The 13,215-nt window shown below is 40.2% G+C and overlaps 1 protein-coding gene across 1 annotated transcript in view; it reads right to left on the reverse strand.

The window, feature by feature from the left end:
- bahcc1b (BAH domain and coiled-coil containing 1b) overlaps positions 1-12,892 on the reverse strand; it is a 97,276-nt gene extending 84,384 nt beyond the window's left edge. The window contains exons 1-2 of the mRNA XM_039665161.2: positions 12,686-12,892; positions 10,388-10,721 (exon numbers count right to left, since the gene is read on the reverse strand). Coding sequence (XP_039521095.2) covers positions 10,388-10,559 — 172 coding nt within the window. The 5' untranslated portion in view covers positions 10,560-10,721; positions 12,686-12,892. The remainder of the gene's footprint in view (positions 1-10,387; positions 10,722-12,685) is intronic.
- Between the last annotated feature and the right edge of the window lie 323 nt (positions 12,893-13,215).

A 13,215-nucleotide genomic window follows, 5' to 3' on the forward strand; every position in this document is an offset into this window, starting at 1 on the left:
TCGGAGCCAAAGGGAAGTGTACATCAGCCAAAGTGTAATCATAGGCCGGTGTCTCGGCTATTAGGAGAATTAAAGGCTGATTGAATGGTCTTTACAGTGGCAACATAGCATTGGGCCGCCTCGTCGTGTTTCTCTACTCACTCTTACAGCTGGCCGAAAAACTCTTCTGCCCCACCGAGAGGAGCCAAGCTATGAAGAGCGTTTAAACCATTAAAAAGATCTGAATCACTAACTTTCATAAAATCCGGCACTCGTTCTGTCCTTAGACATCCGTCAAGGAGCAGCGCTACTGGCACCCGAGATGTGGAATCACTATAGCCTCGATTCACGCCTCACATCTTTCCCTCTTTCATCAGGCTGGACCGGCTCCATATTTGTGTGTGTGTGCGAGGGAGAGATGATAGGGGAGGACTGTGGGACTTTGACTGCCTCTGTGTTGTGTCCACAGCTGTGTGTAAGGCTCCTGACCTCCAAACAAAGCTCAGCACAGAGGAGCCACTATCTGGCAGGCATGATAGAGGACAGGCCTGCCCGACCAGACGTGCTGAGGGAACGAGCGTAAAGCCAGAGAGACAACACAGCACCCGCAAGGCCTTTGATAACCGCTGACGACTGGAGCCAGCGTCACACACATACACCCAAGACAGACGCACACTAACAGACACTGTTCACAGGTTCATGTGCATGTGTAAGAACGTGTAAAAGCATTGACAAGGTTGAAAATGTTGTCTATGATGACCCATAGACAACATTTCCGATTAAATGAAGAGCAAATTAAGCCTCCTGCTTTAAAGAGATCCCAACAATGATGAGGAAACATCGTACGTATTCGTTCAAAAAAAAGTGTAGGCAAATTATTTATGTGGCCGTTTTATTTTGTCCTGATTTCCGCCTGCTCCGAAAACTGATTATTTCCTCTATAATCAGATGCAGGATGTTGATTTGAAGGACAAAAACAGGAATTTTCAGATCAAAAATAGAAAAGCGTGATGACAATCTATAGTGTGGCTCTTGTTGCATGTTGAGCGCATCTCACACGTACAGTGCTAGTAAACGACACGAATGAAGACTCCTCGCATTAATGAACACACTGCTGATGATGTCATTGCCGTGAGCCCTTTGGAGAGTCATTACACAACTTTCCCTTTCATTAATCACACGTGCCTTTCATTTTTCCTGTATCTCACGTTTTCCCTTTCTCTGTTTCCCCACACTGTGCACTTTCTGTTTCTCATTGTTGTTCTCTCTCTCTCTCTCTTTCTGTCTTTTTCTATCTGTCTTTCATTTACATGTTTCCCTGTGTCTCTCTCTCACTGCAGTGTTTAATGTGCCGCCAGTGTTTACACCCAGACAGCGGGTGCAGCACTTTAATCTTGGTAGTGTCTATATGACATCAGCACTCTCGCTCAAGCATAAACCATAGTGGAGAGAACACACACACACACACACACACACACATATATCACCTGCTTACTTTCTTACTTCCCTCCTCATTTCCTTCCTTCTTTCCTGTCTGTCCATCTATCCTTCTTTCCTTTTTATTCTTGCTTCTTTCCTTTCTTATCCATTCTTTATTTCCTTTATTCTTTCTTTCTTTCCACATAATTTTAAATTAAACAGAATTTTCTGTTCTTTTCATTTTCATACCTTTCCATACTGCTTATCTTTTCTCCCTCCCTCCTTCCCTTTGTTCCTTTTCTCACTTTTCTTCCTCTCCTCCACCTTTCCAAACCATTTCTTTTCATTCTTATATTATTTCCTACTTCCTCTTTCCTTGATTTTTTCCTTCCTTCCTTCTACCTATTCCCTCCTTTCTTTCCTACTTTTCTTTTTTCTCTCCTTAATTTCTTCCCTTTTCTTGTTTCTTTGTTTGTCTTCTCATTTTTATTCTATTCTTCCTTTTTTATTTTTGTCTATCAGTTCTTCTTTCCTTGTCAGTTCTTGCCCCAGCTTTACTAATATCTTTCTTTCTTTCTTTCTTTCTTTCTTTCTTTCTTTCTTTCTTTCTTTCTTTCTTTCTTTCTTTCTTTCTTTCTTTCTTTCTTTCTGAATTTAGTTTTCCTTTCCTTTCTTCATTCTTTTCCCCCCTTTTTATTTGTTTTCTCCTTCTATCTTTCCCTTTTCCTACATTTTACACCTTTTCTTTCTTTCTTACCTTCCTTTGTCATGTTTTTCCATTTTCCCTTTGCTTCACCTTTCCTCATTATTTTCATTCCTTCCTTGCTTTCTCACTTTCTTCCCATTCTTTCTTCCCCCTTCCTAAAATTCTTCCTTCTTTCATTTTCCCTTCTTTTCACCCTCACCCATGCTTCTATTCAGGGGTCCAGGGAATGATGCAGTCCTCTAATCCCCTCTAACCAGCTAGTATCAGTGAGAGCGAAGCTCAGAAACTCAGAGCCCAGAGAGGGATTACCAGCAGCCCCAAGTCTCATTCTGTTGCCCAGCAAACTCTGACTCAGGAGAGACGTATAACAGTGCACACTCTCAAGCTGCATCATCTTTAAAAAAATAAGAACATACACAAACAAACTAGCTGTATAACTGGTTACTTGTCAGTGCGCAGACAGTTTACGGTACTTTAATTACAGGGCCAATCCCCTGGAGATGCACAGGTTAACCCCCCTGCCCAACGGCACCATGATTCTCTGTAACACACAGTTCGTGGGCCATCCCTATCTGGGATCACACCTGCTTGGGTCACCAGCCAAGAGCTATTAACACCAGGCAACCAATACCCACGTATATGTGTGCGTGGGGGTAATTAAGCAGTTAAATAAACAAGCGTACTCACGTTAGCCGATATGTTTTTAAAGCTAGTGATCTGTTTATGGGGAAAAGAGCGATAATAAGGGTAGGCTCATACACATGCTCTATAGACTTTCACGCACACATCCACACACTGACATGCCACTTTCCCTTGTCAACAGCCCGTCTGTATGCAGTCATGCATTCCTCTTCAATCCAAATCACAGTCATTATGTTGCCATGCTGATAGCTGCTGAGCAGGTTTGTGTCCTAATTCAGCTGGCTGTGTGACCACACAGTACACCTGACCACAGATCAGCTCATACACAACAAAGCACGCCAGCCAAGCCGTGCTCGTTTAAGCAGTTTATTGTTAAATCGGTGCATTTTGGGGGCCAAGGTGGTGTGGAGAAGGAGGACTCTTTTAGATTATTGGAATGAAACCCACATGTTTTGACATGTTGTTCGCTTCGCAGAATTTTACTTGTGGGAGGAGTGAAGCTGAGAATTCATGTGGTCAAATAAGGCTTAATTTTTCTGTGCATTCTGGGCAGAAATGGCAAGGCCAGAGTCCAGAAATAGAACAGGGGCTATTATGGGATGCATGGAAGGCTGGCTCCGTGTTCAGGCATGACTGTGTGGTCATGGTGGTCACGGCACTGTCTTCCCCCACAGCTAGCCAACCTCCTGCTGAGTCTGAGAAACGCTAATCAGAACCAGAGAGAGACAGGCTGAGAGAAACAAAACAAAAAAAAAAAACACGCAAGTTCTTGCCTAAAAATAATAATAATAATAATGCAAACAAAAAGATTCAGGAAGACGATTAGGGAGGGATGAGAGTGAGCAAGGAAAACTCAACAAGCAATCAAAGCACGGGCCAAAGACAAAGGCGACGCGTCAACCGGAGTTTTGTTTTAATCAGAGAACATATTCAGACATGTGGCTCAAAAGCAACAAGTCCCTCTCGAATTAAAGCCTTCGCTATAACGAGAGAAAGGAGACAGAGAAGAAAACAGAGAAAGAGAGAGAGAGAGCGTGTGTGTGTCCCTCGAGACTGATTAATATTGAATTCCTGATGCTAATCTTTGTTTTGTGCTTTTTTCCTTTACTGGTGTGGAAGCGACGTGTCCTTAAAAAGCATGCTTTATGTATATTTAATGAAGGCTCTGCATACATTTGGAGCGCTCGTCTTGCTGTGTGGTATCCCACCCTCGCATGATCATATACTGCTCGAGACACACAAATATCGACATTTACAGTGTGCCTTTTATAATAGTATTATGCACCATTAGAAAAAAATGTGTTTAATAATGCAAAATGGTGACAAGCATAAAAAAAAAAACTAAACGATAACTGCATGAATAAGGTACGGAAGTCGGATTCTGCTTGGATCTTGACTGGGGAGAACAAATGCAGGGAACAAAATATCCCCACAAAGATGGCAATATCCAAAATCCTTGTGGGCACATTTTTGGTCCCTATGAGGAAATCAGCTTATAAATCATACTAAGGGATGTTTTTTGAAAATGTGAAAATGCAGAAAGTTTCCTGTGATGGGAAGGTTTAGGGGTAGGGTTATTATGTCAATGGAAAGTCCCCATAAAAAACAGTGTGTGTGTGTGTGTGTGTGTGTTTGCGCGCACCTGGTACATACAGGTGTCAAATGCCATTGCAGCATAAAATCCTTGATGATTTTGCCTGATATCATCTCAGTATCTGATGGTGATGAGCTCAGCACAACTGTGAAATTATGTGTGCAATTGTGTGTGCCAAGGCGGGACGATCTGACCTTGGCGAGGAGGACACGCAGACGGATCGATTATTGATCACTGTATTCACACACATGCACAAACACACAAATTATACAGCGTGATTCAGAACACACACATTCCAAAAAAAAGGGAAGTGGATTTCCCAGTTCCTCCCAGCACACAGTCAGGACTGTCACTAGTTTCCTCGTCCAATCACACATCCTCACCACAGAAATGGAAGCACTTTCAAGGTTTTGTTTTTGCAGCCTATTTAAAATGTCATTTCTCTCTACTATCAGACATCAAAGCCAATGTGGAGGGCTTTTATTTTCTAAGCCAAATCCCAAAATTGTTTCTCATTTACAAAAGCTGGCTGCAGGCCTAGTCAAAGTTTGGACTTAATAATGACAGCGGTGCAAGAGACAATGCGAGGGAAAGAGTGCGGGGGGAGAGACAGATTCCCCACATGGTTATAATATGCTGTGGTGGTTGAGTCCATCAGTCGAGGTGTCACAATGAAAAGTAGCTCACAGGATGTAGCAAGCAGCATGCAAGCGCACACACGTACACATGAAAGAAAGAACGCATTCGGCTCAAACCCCGTACAAAAACGGTAAATTGACAGGGTTCAACAAAAGAGATAGTCTCCTGGCCCGGGCCAGTGTTTATGTGAAGGTGTTTTTCAAATACTTATAAAAAACGTTTACTTATAAAAAAAACAAATATATATACATATATATATATATAAAATATATCTTCATTTGTCCTTTCTCGTGTTTAAATTGTTTGTTGCATATTAGTATATTTTCTAATACTTATACAAAAAAATGATAAAACTATTATTATAATATATAAAATATTTAAATGTAAATTGATAGACAAAAGTAATAAAAAAAATAATAATAAAATAAAATAATAGCCCGGGGAAATGTTGGCATGGCAAGTAAAATCTGATATATTGGCCCAACTATAGCAGAACAATTGTTCAGCCTTGATTTAGATACAGTTATTATTCATAATCATTCACATGAACATTACACTCTAAAAAATGCTGGGTTGTTTTAAAATATGGACAAACTCAAACTTTGGGTTAAAAATGTCATTTAAAATGTTAACCCAATTACTGGGTTTGTCAATATTTGATCCAAATTTGGGTTTAAATAACCCAGCATTTTTAGAGTGTAGACACTTAAACATTGCTGATTAAGGAAATGTGTCAAAATAAGTGAGATAGCTGAAAGAATCACATACATGCTAAACAAAACAATAATAAAATGGAAAAGAAAAAAATGCTGGGTGTTAAACTGATGAAATCCAAACAACGATGTTGACGAGAAACAGAGTAGGAAGAGGAGGAGATTGAGAAAATGAGGGGAGAGAGAGAGAGAAAGAAAGAAAGAAAAAAAGAAAGAAAGAAAGAAAGAAAGAAAGAAAGAAAGAAAGAAAGAAAGAAAGAAAGAAAGAAAGAAAGAAAGAAAGAAAGAAAGAAAGAAAGAAAGAAAGTCTGACAGCTGTATGAATGAGCTCTGTAGCTGATGGCGCCCCAGAGTACTGCCTCATTGTTGTGCTGATCCAATGCACAGCAGATGAACCCAGGGTTTAAAAGTTGAAGTGTGTGTGTGCATGTGTGTGTCCCTTATTTGCTTGCATCCGTTATTAAGGTTAGCTTATGTGTGTTTGTGTGCGATTGTGTCTGTGTGCATATTACAAGCCCTCCCAGTGAGCATTTCCAGTTCTCAAGTATCAGTTGCACAAATCCAAGTCAGAAGAGCGCCAATTTTCAGATTTGGTGTGAAAACACCGTATCATATGTCAGGTGTGTAATAGGTCCATATGCATGTCGGAGTTGCCATGCAGGAAGAGTGTCATTTATTCTCACTTCCTCATTTAAACCCTCCTGATTTGCATTAAATCTATAGCAAACTGTTTGTAAATGTCTTGTCAGCATAAAACAATCGCATTCGTTTGAGGAAGTACACCAAAGCTATATTTGAAATTAACATTTTAATTCCATAATCAATTTTTCACCCTCATGTTTTTCTTATGTGGAATACAAAACAAGATATTTTGAACAACTCTTTTTTTATCTATAAAATGAAAGCGAGATGCAAAATTAGACCTCAATGATTTTAATTACATACGGTATGTCAAAAAAAAAAAAAAAAAAAACCAAGACATTTATCTAAATATATTTTCTGCGTTCAATAGAAGAAAGAAAGTCATACAAATTTGGAATGACACAAAAACAATCACAGATTATTTACTATCCTTTTAAGATGAATGCAGGCTTCAACGTTTTGGAAAGCGCCATATTGGCCCTCATGAAGTTCACAGCACTGCTGTGCTTTTGGGAAACACACTCCTGATCAATAGTCACAGACATTGATGATATTGCAGGGTGATACATTTTTTATAGGTGTACATTAGGTGCTGTACGTATCAAATATTAATAAATGATTTGACGGCATTGATGATGCGCAGATGCATTGTTTGCGGGGCAGCGGTGATGGGTGCAGTTGGGCCAGGACGTTGGGACTCTCTCGGCCTACTGAGGCACATCAAACAGTGAAAGAAGAGACCGTGGGGTGGAGGGGAGGGGGGAACGATGTCGCTTCTGCCAACGAAGCTCTGCTGAATCACACACACACACACACATAGAGTGCCGTACACTCGCTCACAGCACTCAGCTGGCAGGCATAGTGAGTGGCGATGGAACACGCCAGGCTCTGTGCTACCAAGCAGAGGTAATTGGGCCAGATTACCAACCAGGTGGAAACATTCAGCCACTCTTTTTCCTCGTCTCTCTCTCTTTTAGTCACTTTCCCTCGTCCCCCCTATTTTGGAGAAGTGGAAGAAACGCATGCCATTACAGAAGTGCAGGATGAAGATGGAATCAAACTAAATATTCAATCCAAATCAGAAGTCAAGTTAGGGATATTCCCGAAATGACCTAATTCATTTAGCATTTAGGCCCAAACCGATCCATTCACTATAATTCAGAGATGATGCAGAGACAGACAGGTAAACGTGAGAGAGAAAGAGATACTAACTAGATCCAAGGGAACGCAACTAATTCAAACTACAAGCCTTATCAAAGGCGAATGGCCCGGGGGCAGTGTGTGCGGAACAGGGCTGCACCGCAGAGGAACGAGTGGACGGGGAGGGTGAGACAGGTTAGGATCAACAACAGCGCAGACAGCATTGTTAAATCAGGACTCAGGGCACACAGAAGCGAGAGAGGAAGAAGTGATATGAAAGAAGGCCGACCAGAAGGCCGGTTTGACAGGGCAGACCACTGCTTTTGCAGAAACATGACTGCTACAGCACAAAGCTACAAAATAACTCTGTAACACCGAGGGTGAGGGCGAACAATGACCGTGATAGACAGACAGAGTGCCACCTAATTGAACTGCGGGTTGGTGGTTGTCCCATCTGAGAATAATTAAATTGTTCTCTCTCTTAATCCATCTACCAATCTATCAGGATTTGTCCGACTTAATCGGTTAGAAAATGGTAAAAGAGTGTATCAGAATGCATTTCTAACTTAATTTCACAAACATTGAGGGACTTTTACACATTTCTCCCATGCTGCATGTTTACACTCAATGGATTTCACTCTCTATGTGAGTGTCTGAAATTATTTAAATTCCTTGATAAACTGATCAATTAAAAAGGAAGAGAACATTTTATAATACATACAAAAGGGAGGAAAATATGCTTTATATATAGTCTATTAGTTACATTCCATTCAAACAAAAAGGGAAATATCTCAAACTTAATAATGAATAACTTTTGTCCCAGTATATTATGTAAAATAATACACATATCGTCTTATACTTCAATATACTATCTATTCTGTGGGAGCAAAAAAGACACCTGTGTTGATTAAAAAAGCCACAGCGGAAGAACAAGAATTTGATACGAGCGCACACACATACTCATACACACATAGCCTACAAGTAAATGATGCACCTGTATGGCATGAGCTGGCGTCCGCCTTGAGGCAGACGTTAAAGACATCTGCTGAGGATATGGAGGAAAGAAAAGAAAGAGAGGAGGGAGAGAGAGAGAGGGGGGGGGAGGGGGGGGGGGTAAGTAAGAAGAAAAGGAGATCCTACTGTACACATTATCCGCGCGCACTGCCAGAGCAGCATTTGATGTGCACGCGAGACCTGAGCAGCACAACAAAATCCATCAATCTACCGGGGGTTCGGCTTTTAAAATGCATTCAGCTCGACGACAGTAGTCGAAGAAAGAGACAATGAACCGATTCAATACATTAGAGATGAAAAACAACGACAGGCTACATTTTCTCGAAAGCATCTATCGTAAAAGAGGCTTGGTTTTTTTTTTTTTTTTGTATAGAGTTTGCCTTGTGGACTTTCGTTGTTTGTTGTTTGTCTCTGTGTGATGTATTAGGACGAAGTGATTTGTCTAAGAAATAAATAAAAATGACTTTTAAGAAGGCAGTGCGTATACAGCGGGAGGCCGGAGAGAAAGACAGCCGCTAAAGACCCCGTCAGTACCCGCGCGCATTCACCGTGGGCCGGAGACCATCAGGGTCAGCGCGCGCTGTGATAGATCTCGCTTCTGAAATTTCATTCTACACGGAGAACGTTATGACTCGATTTCGAATTCGGCTGAAAAAACGTCAGCTGAATCACGTCACAGCGAGAATTCGACTGAACATATTTCATTTGAGTGTAAATAGCAAACCCCAAAATCGAAATACACTTTGAATTAACTCAATTTTAAATGCTGAACTTAATAACACACCCAATTACAAGCGATACAACATGTAATTAAAATATAATGCGATACAACAAAAATGACATTTTAAGCGATGTAAAACTAAACAAAAATATATATTGGCCTATATTTAAGCGGACTAAAACAACGGGAATTTATTTATTTCAATAATTATTTAGGACTATTAATCTGCTTAGTACATTCTTAAAAACAACACGTCAGTCTATCTCAACAACAATATGAAAAGTTAGGCCTATATAGCCTATAAAATGATAAATTATGGAATTATGTATACATATGATTTTCTCAGTGATTACTAACAAAAGAAGCGTTCTCAGACTGACGCATTCATATTTATTTCTCATTAATAATCAAAATACAAAGTGTACCTCTATCCCAAAGGTACACTGAATGCTGGAGACACTTGTTAAATCTAATGCATGCACTGTCAACTCATTCGCACCCCGTCACATCACCGCTCAATATAGAAACCGGATTTTCTGGTATTACAGACGCCTCTTTTAGCACACACACATACGCATACACACAAGAGCTACTGACCCTAATCTGGGAGACTTCTCGAACCACAGCGCAGATGCACTCACACACACACCAAAGCTTGTGTTATTAAACCACTCAAAGATGCACCCTAATAATTAACCTAAAATAATGGGACTTTACTTGAATAGATATGACCAAACAACTTGTTTTGTCAAAAGAAAAAAGGAGGTCTGATTGAGCGCGAAACAAAGAGCGCAAACCAGCAGTTCGTTATTAACAAAACACTATATTAGTGAAATCATCATAAAAAAATAACAAATATAAATTCAATTTTATCAAAGGCTATAGAAGGTAATTTTCTTGTCCGCTTTCTTGATACGAACTGCTATCAACTATAAACGACCAGCTTTTTGCATCTCATGACAGACATTATGAAAGTAAACTGTTCAATATAACCCTTTAATTCTATCAGATGTGACTACACCAAGTGCGTAATTGCTTATTTCCAAAAAGACCTTAATTTCCCAATAAACATTACCCTAAAAGTCAACGCGCTTTTCTGAAGGTAAGCAATTTAATTCTGCTAAAAAAATACTTGTTTAAAAAGCATTCACTATCAACAGGGGATCACAAGCATTTACCTGAATGTGGAGGCATCGCCATATGTGAAGTGTAATATTTCCCAGGCTGAAAGTGACCGGGATGCTGCACTGTCGTGTGCCCGGCATGAGTGATCCTCGAGGCGGCTCTGTGAACCAGCGCGCCTCGCTCTGCCAAGAGGTGCGGCGGAGGAGCGAATTCCCGTCCTTCCATCCCGATAAAAAAACGTTAAATCCGAAATCCAGAACGGGAAACCACAAAAACCGAATCAAACGCCGCCCAGATGTTATAATTCCGTTAAGAGTTTCGGTTAGGTCTTGCATTCAGGACCGTTTTGGCTCTGACGGCCAAAAAAGTATGTCCCAGTCATGTTTTCTGCAACAGAAAAAAAAACATAAAATGTAGATTCAATTACAAACCAGTTACACGAATGAGTGATGCAAATCCACAAGATCGTATCATGTTAGTATCCTTCAGAAGTGTAATGGTAATCCTTCATTGGAAACACCAGGAGTGTACGTCCATTGCTGCGACTACTGCCTAAACTACAAATTCTCCGCTCGTCTCTCTCATCTCACCACAATTGAGCGAGCTTGCAGCACACCTCCACTTTCACACAGACCACTCACTGCAGGCTATATACCATTCAAAGAGATGCCAAGATCAATACAATTTTTTTTACAGAATTCTTGCGCATTTGGAAAACTAACAAATAGGCTATATCAAATGGACAACCAGTCGTTCTGTCTTTCACAAGACAAAAAATTAAGAAAATCTATAATCGCTGACGTTTGGTATGACTGCTTCCATTGCAAATGCTTAATTATTTAATGCATCGGACTATAAATGTAATTTCTTCGTCAGTTTTCCCTCAGTCATTCCACATAATTAAACTGATTTGCTCGTCTGACCCAGGCTTTCTGTAACCTTTGTATATGGGGTAACAACAAATGGATGATGGCGTCTATATTTCACCTCTGGCCTCTAGTCATTTGGATTCCTAAATCACGGGTAAAAGAAACATCTTACGCTGTTGCAGATGGAGTCTTGTCATGGCAAAATGGTGCATTGAGAGCATTGTCATGGGGTACAACTAATGCGCGAGATTTTTTTTCAAAACATGCTTGCATAAAGTAGTTTTGCCAGATATTAAACCTTGAAAGTCAATAATCAGAAAGTCTCCTCAACAAAATTACAAAAGCTCCTTATGTTCAGACATTTGACGCTCAGAACGTTGAACGTCTGTTGGATGTTTCAGCGTTTTGCTGAATGAGGCCTTTAAACGTTGGAAGTTCCCAGTTTTGAGTGAGAGGATGGTTGCAGTGCCATACTGCTGTAGGAATACTACTTTCATTAACAGCATTAAACTGAAAATAGAGAAGTTGAGTGAGTGAATTGACGTGCACAACGTTAGGCATCAATTTAAGACAATTTCCCTCAAATAATGAGCATTCGCTAAATAACCTAAAGAATGAGCTCACCGAGGCACGGAATGAAATGTAGTGCACCATTTTATTTTGCGCTGTCAAAGGACATTTTTAGCAAACATGTATCATTTCTGCAACATCATGAAAAGAATTTGGGCAGAAATGTTAAAGCATGAAGTATTTGAACGCGGCAACCTCCCACTATTAACTGAAGCCTAACTTTTAACGTTTATTGGGATCTGAGATCTATTAGACGTGGTTCGGAGGACGGATGGGAGGTGAGGAGGAGCACATGAAAGAACAGGTTTCCTAAAGAAGGTTTTGAGTGTTAGGAAATGACATTTTAAACTCTAATAAAATCCAGACAATTTTATGAATCATGGCATTTCAATGGAAAACATGTCTATAGAATAAAAGCACGTGAAAACTAAAATTTAGTTCAATTTCAATTTAATAAACAACAGTCCATTATTCATTCTACAAGGTAAAAGCGCTTAGCCTAGGTTCTTCTGCCATCACGTCCAATGCATAGCACTTTACAAATGGACGTCGAATTTAGTCTTTTGTTAAGATTGTGTATAATTGTTCACACTTGTATTTTTTTTCATTATTAGTCGATAAGAAATGGCTTCCCTCTAAATAAAATTTCTTCTTTATTCAAACAGAAATTCAGTCTTGCACCAATCTTCTATTATTATAATGGTAATGATTATTATTATCATCATTGCTCAAACAAAGCTACACAGTCGGGTGAAAATAAAGGGATCTTTTTCTTTCACCCCCCTGCAACACAAACTGGGTAATTTCGTATAGCGCCAGATGTTCTTTAAAAAAACAAAAAGTAAGAGCAGCTCTTGAAGGCAAATGTTTATTATTGCACGCATATAAATACAATATAAACGAATTACTTACTGGTAAGTTATTCCTTGCAAAACAATAAATGGATTAAAAAAACATAATACAAAAAATACGCAAAAGAGAGCAGAAGCAGAATAAAAACATTTGGAAATGGTTACATCCTAGAGTCTGCTGATTGCAGTGCGTGTGCAGTGCAGAAGTTCGGAGATGCACCGTAGTAGTAAGAGCTTCTGCTGAATCGAGCCCCGTACAAGCAGTCAGAGGCTCTTTCCTGAATCTGCTAGTGCCACTCAAGGAGAAGAGGGGGAGGTGACTGTGGGAGCAGTCGCGCCCATTGGTCTAATACCTACATGTCAATAAGCTCGTGCAGCGCGCCCCAGGATAAACAGTGGCTCCGATTGGATGGCGCTCTGAGCCAATGGCGTGTCAGCTGGATCAACTAAACAAAACGGCGGGCGCTTTATTTGAGCTTTCCTGTCTCGCGACTAGTTCAGTGTGAGGCATGACCACATGGTTACTTATGCAGCCTAGAGTAACATTATTTAAATGACTTCAAACTACACAAGAAACGCAATGCACAACAC

The sequence above is a fragment of the Pimephales promelas genome, chromosome 17 (genome assembly GCF_988280905.1).
Source record: "Pimephales promelas chromosome 17, fPimPro1.hap1.1, whole genome shotgun sequence".
NCBI lineage: Eukaryota > Metazoa > Chordata > Actinopteri > Cypriniformes > Leuciscidae > Pimephales > Pimephales promelas.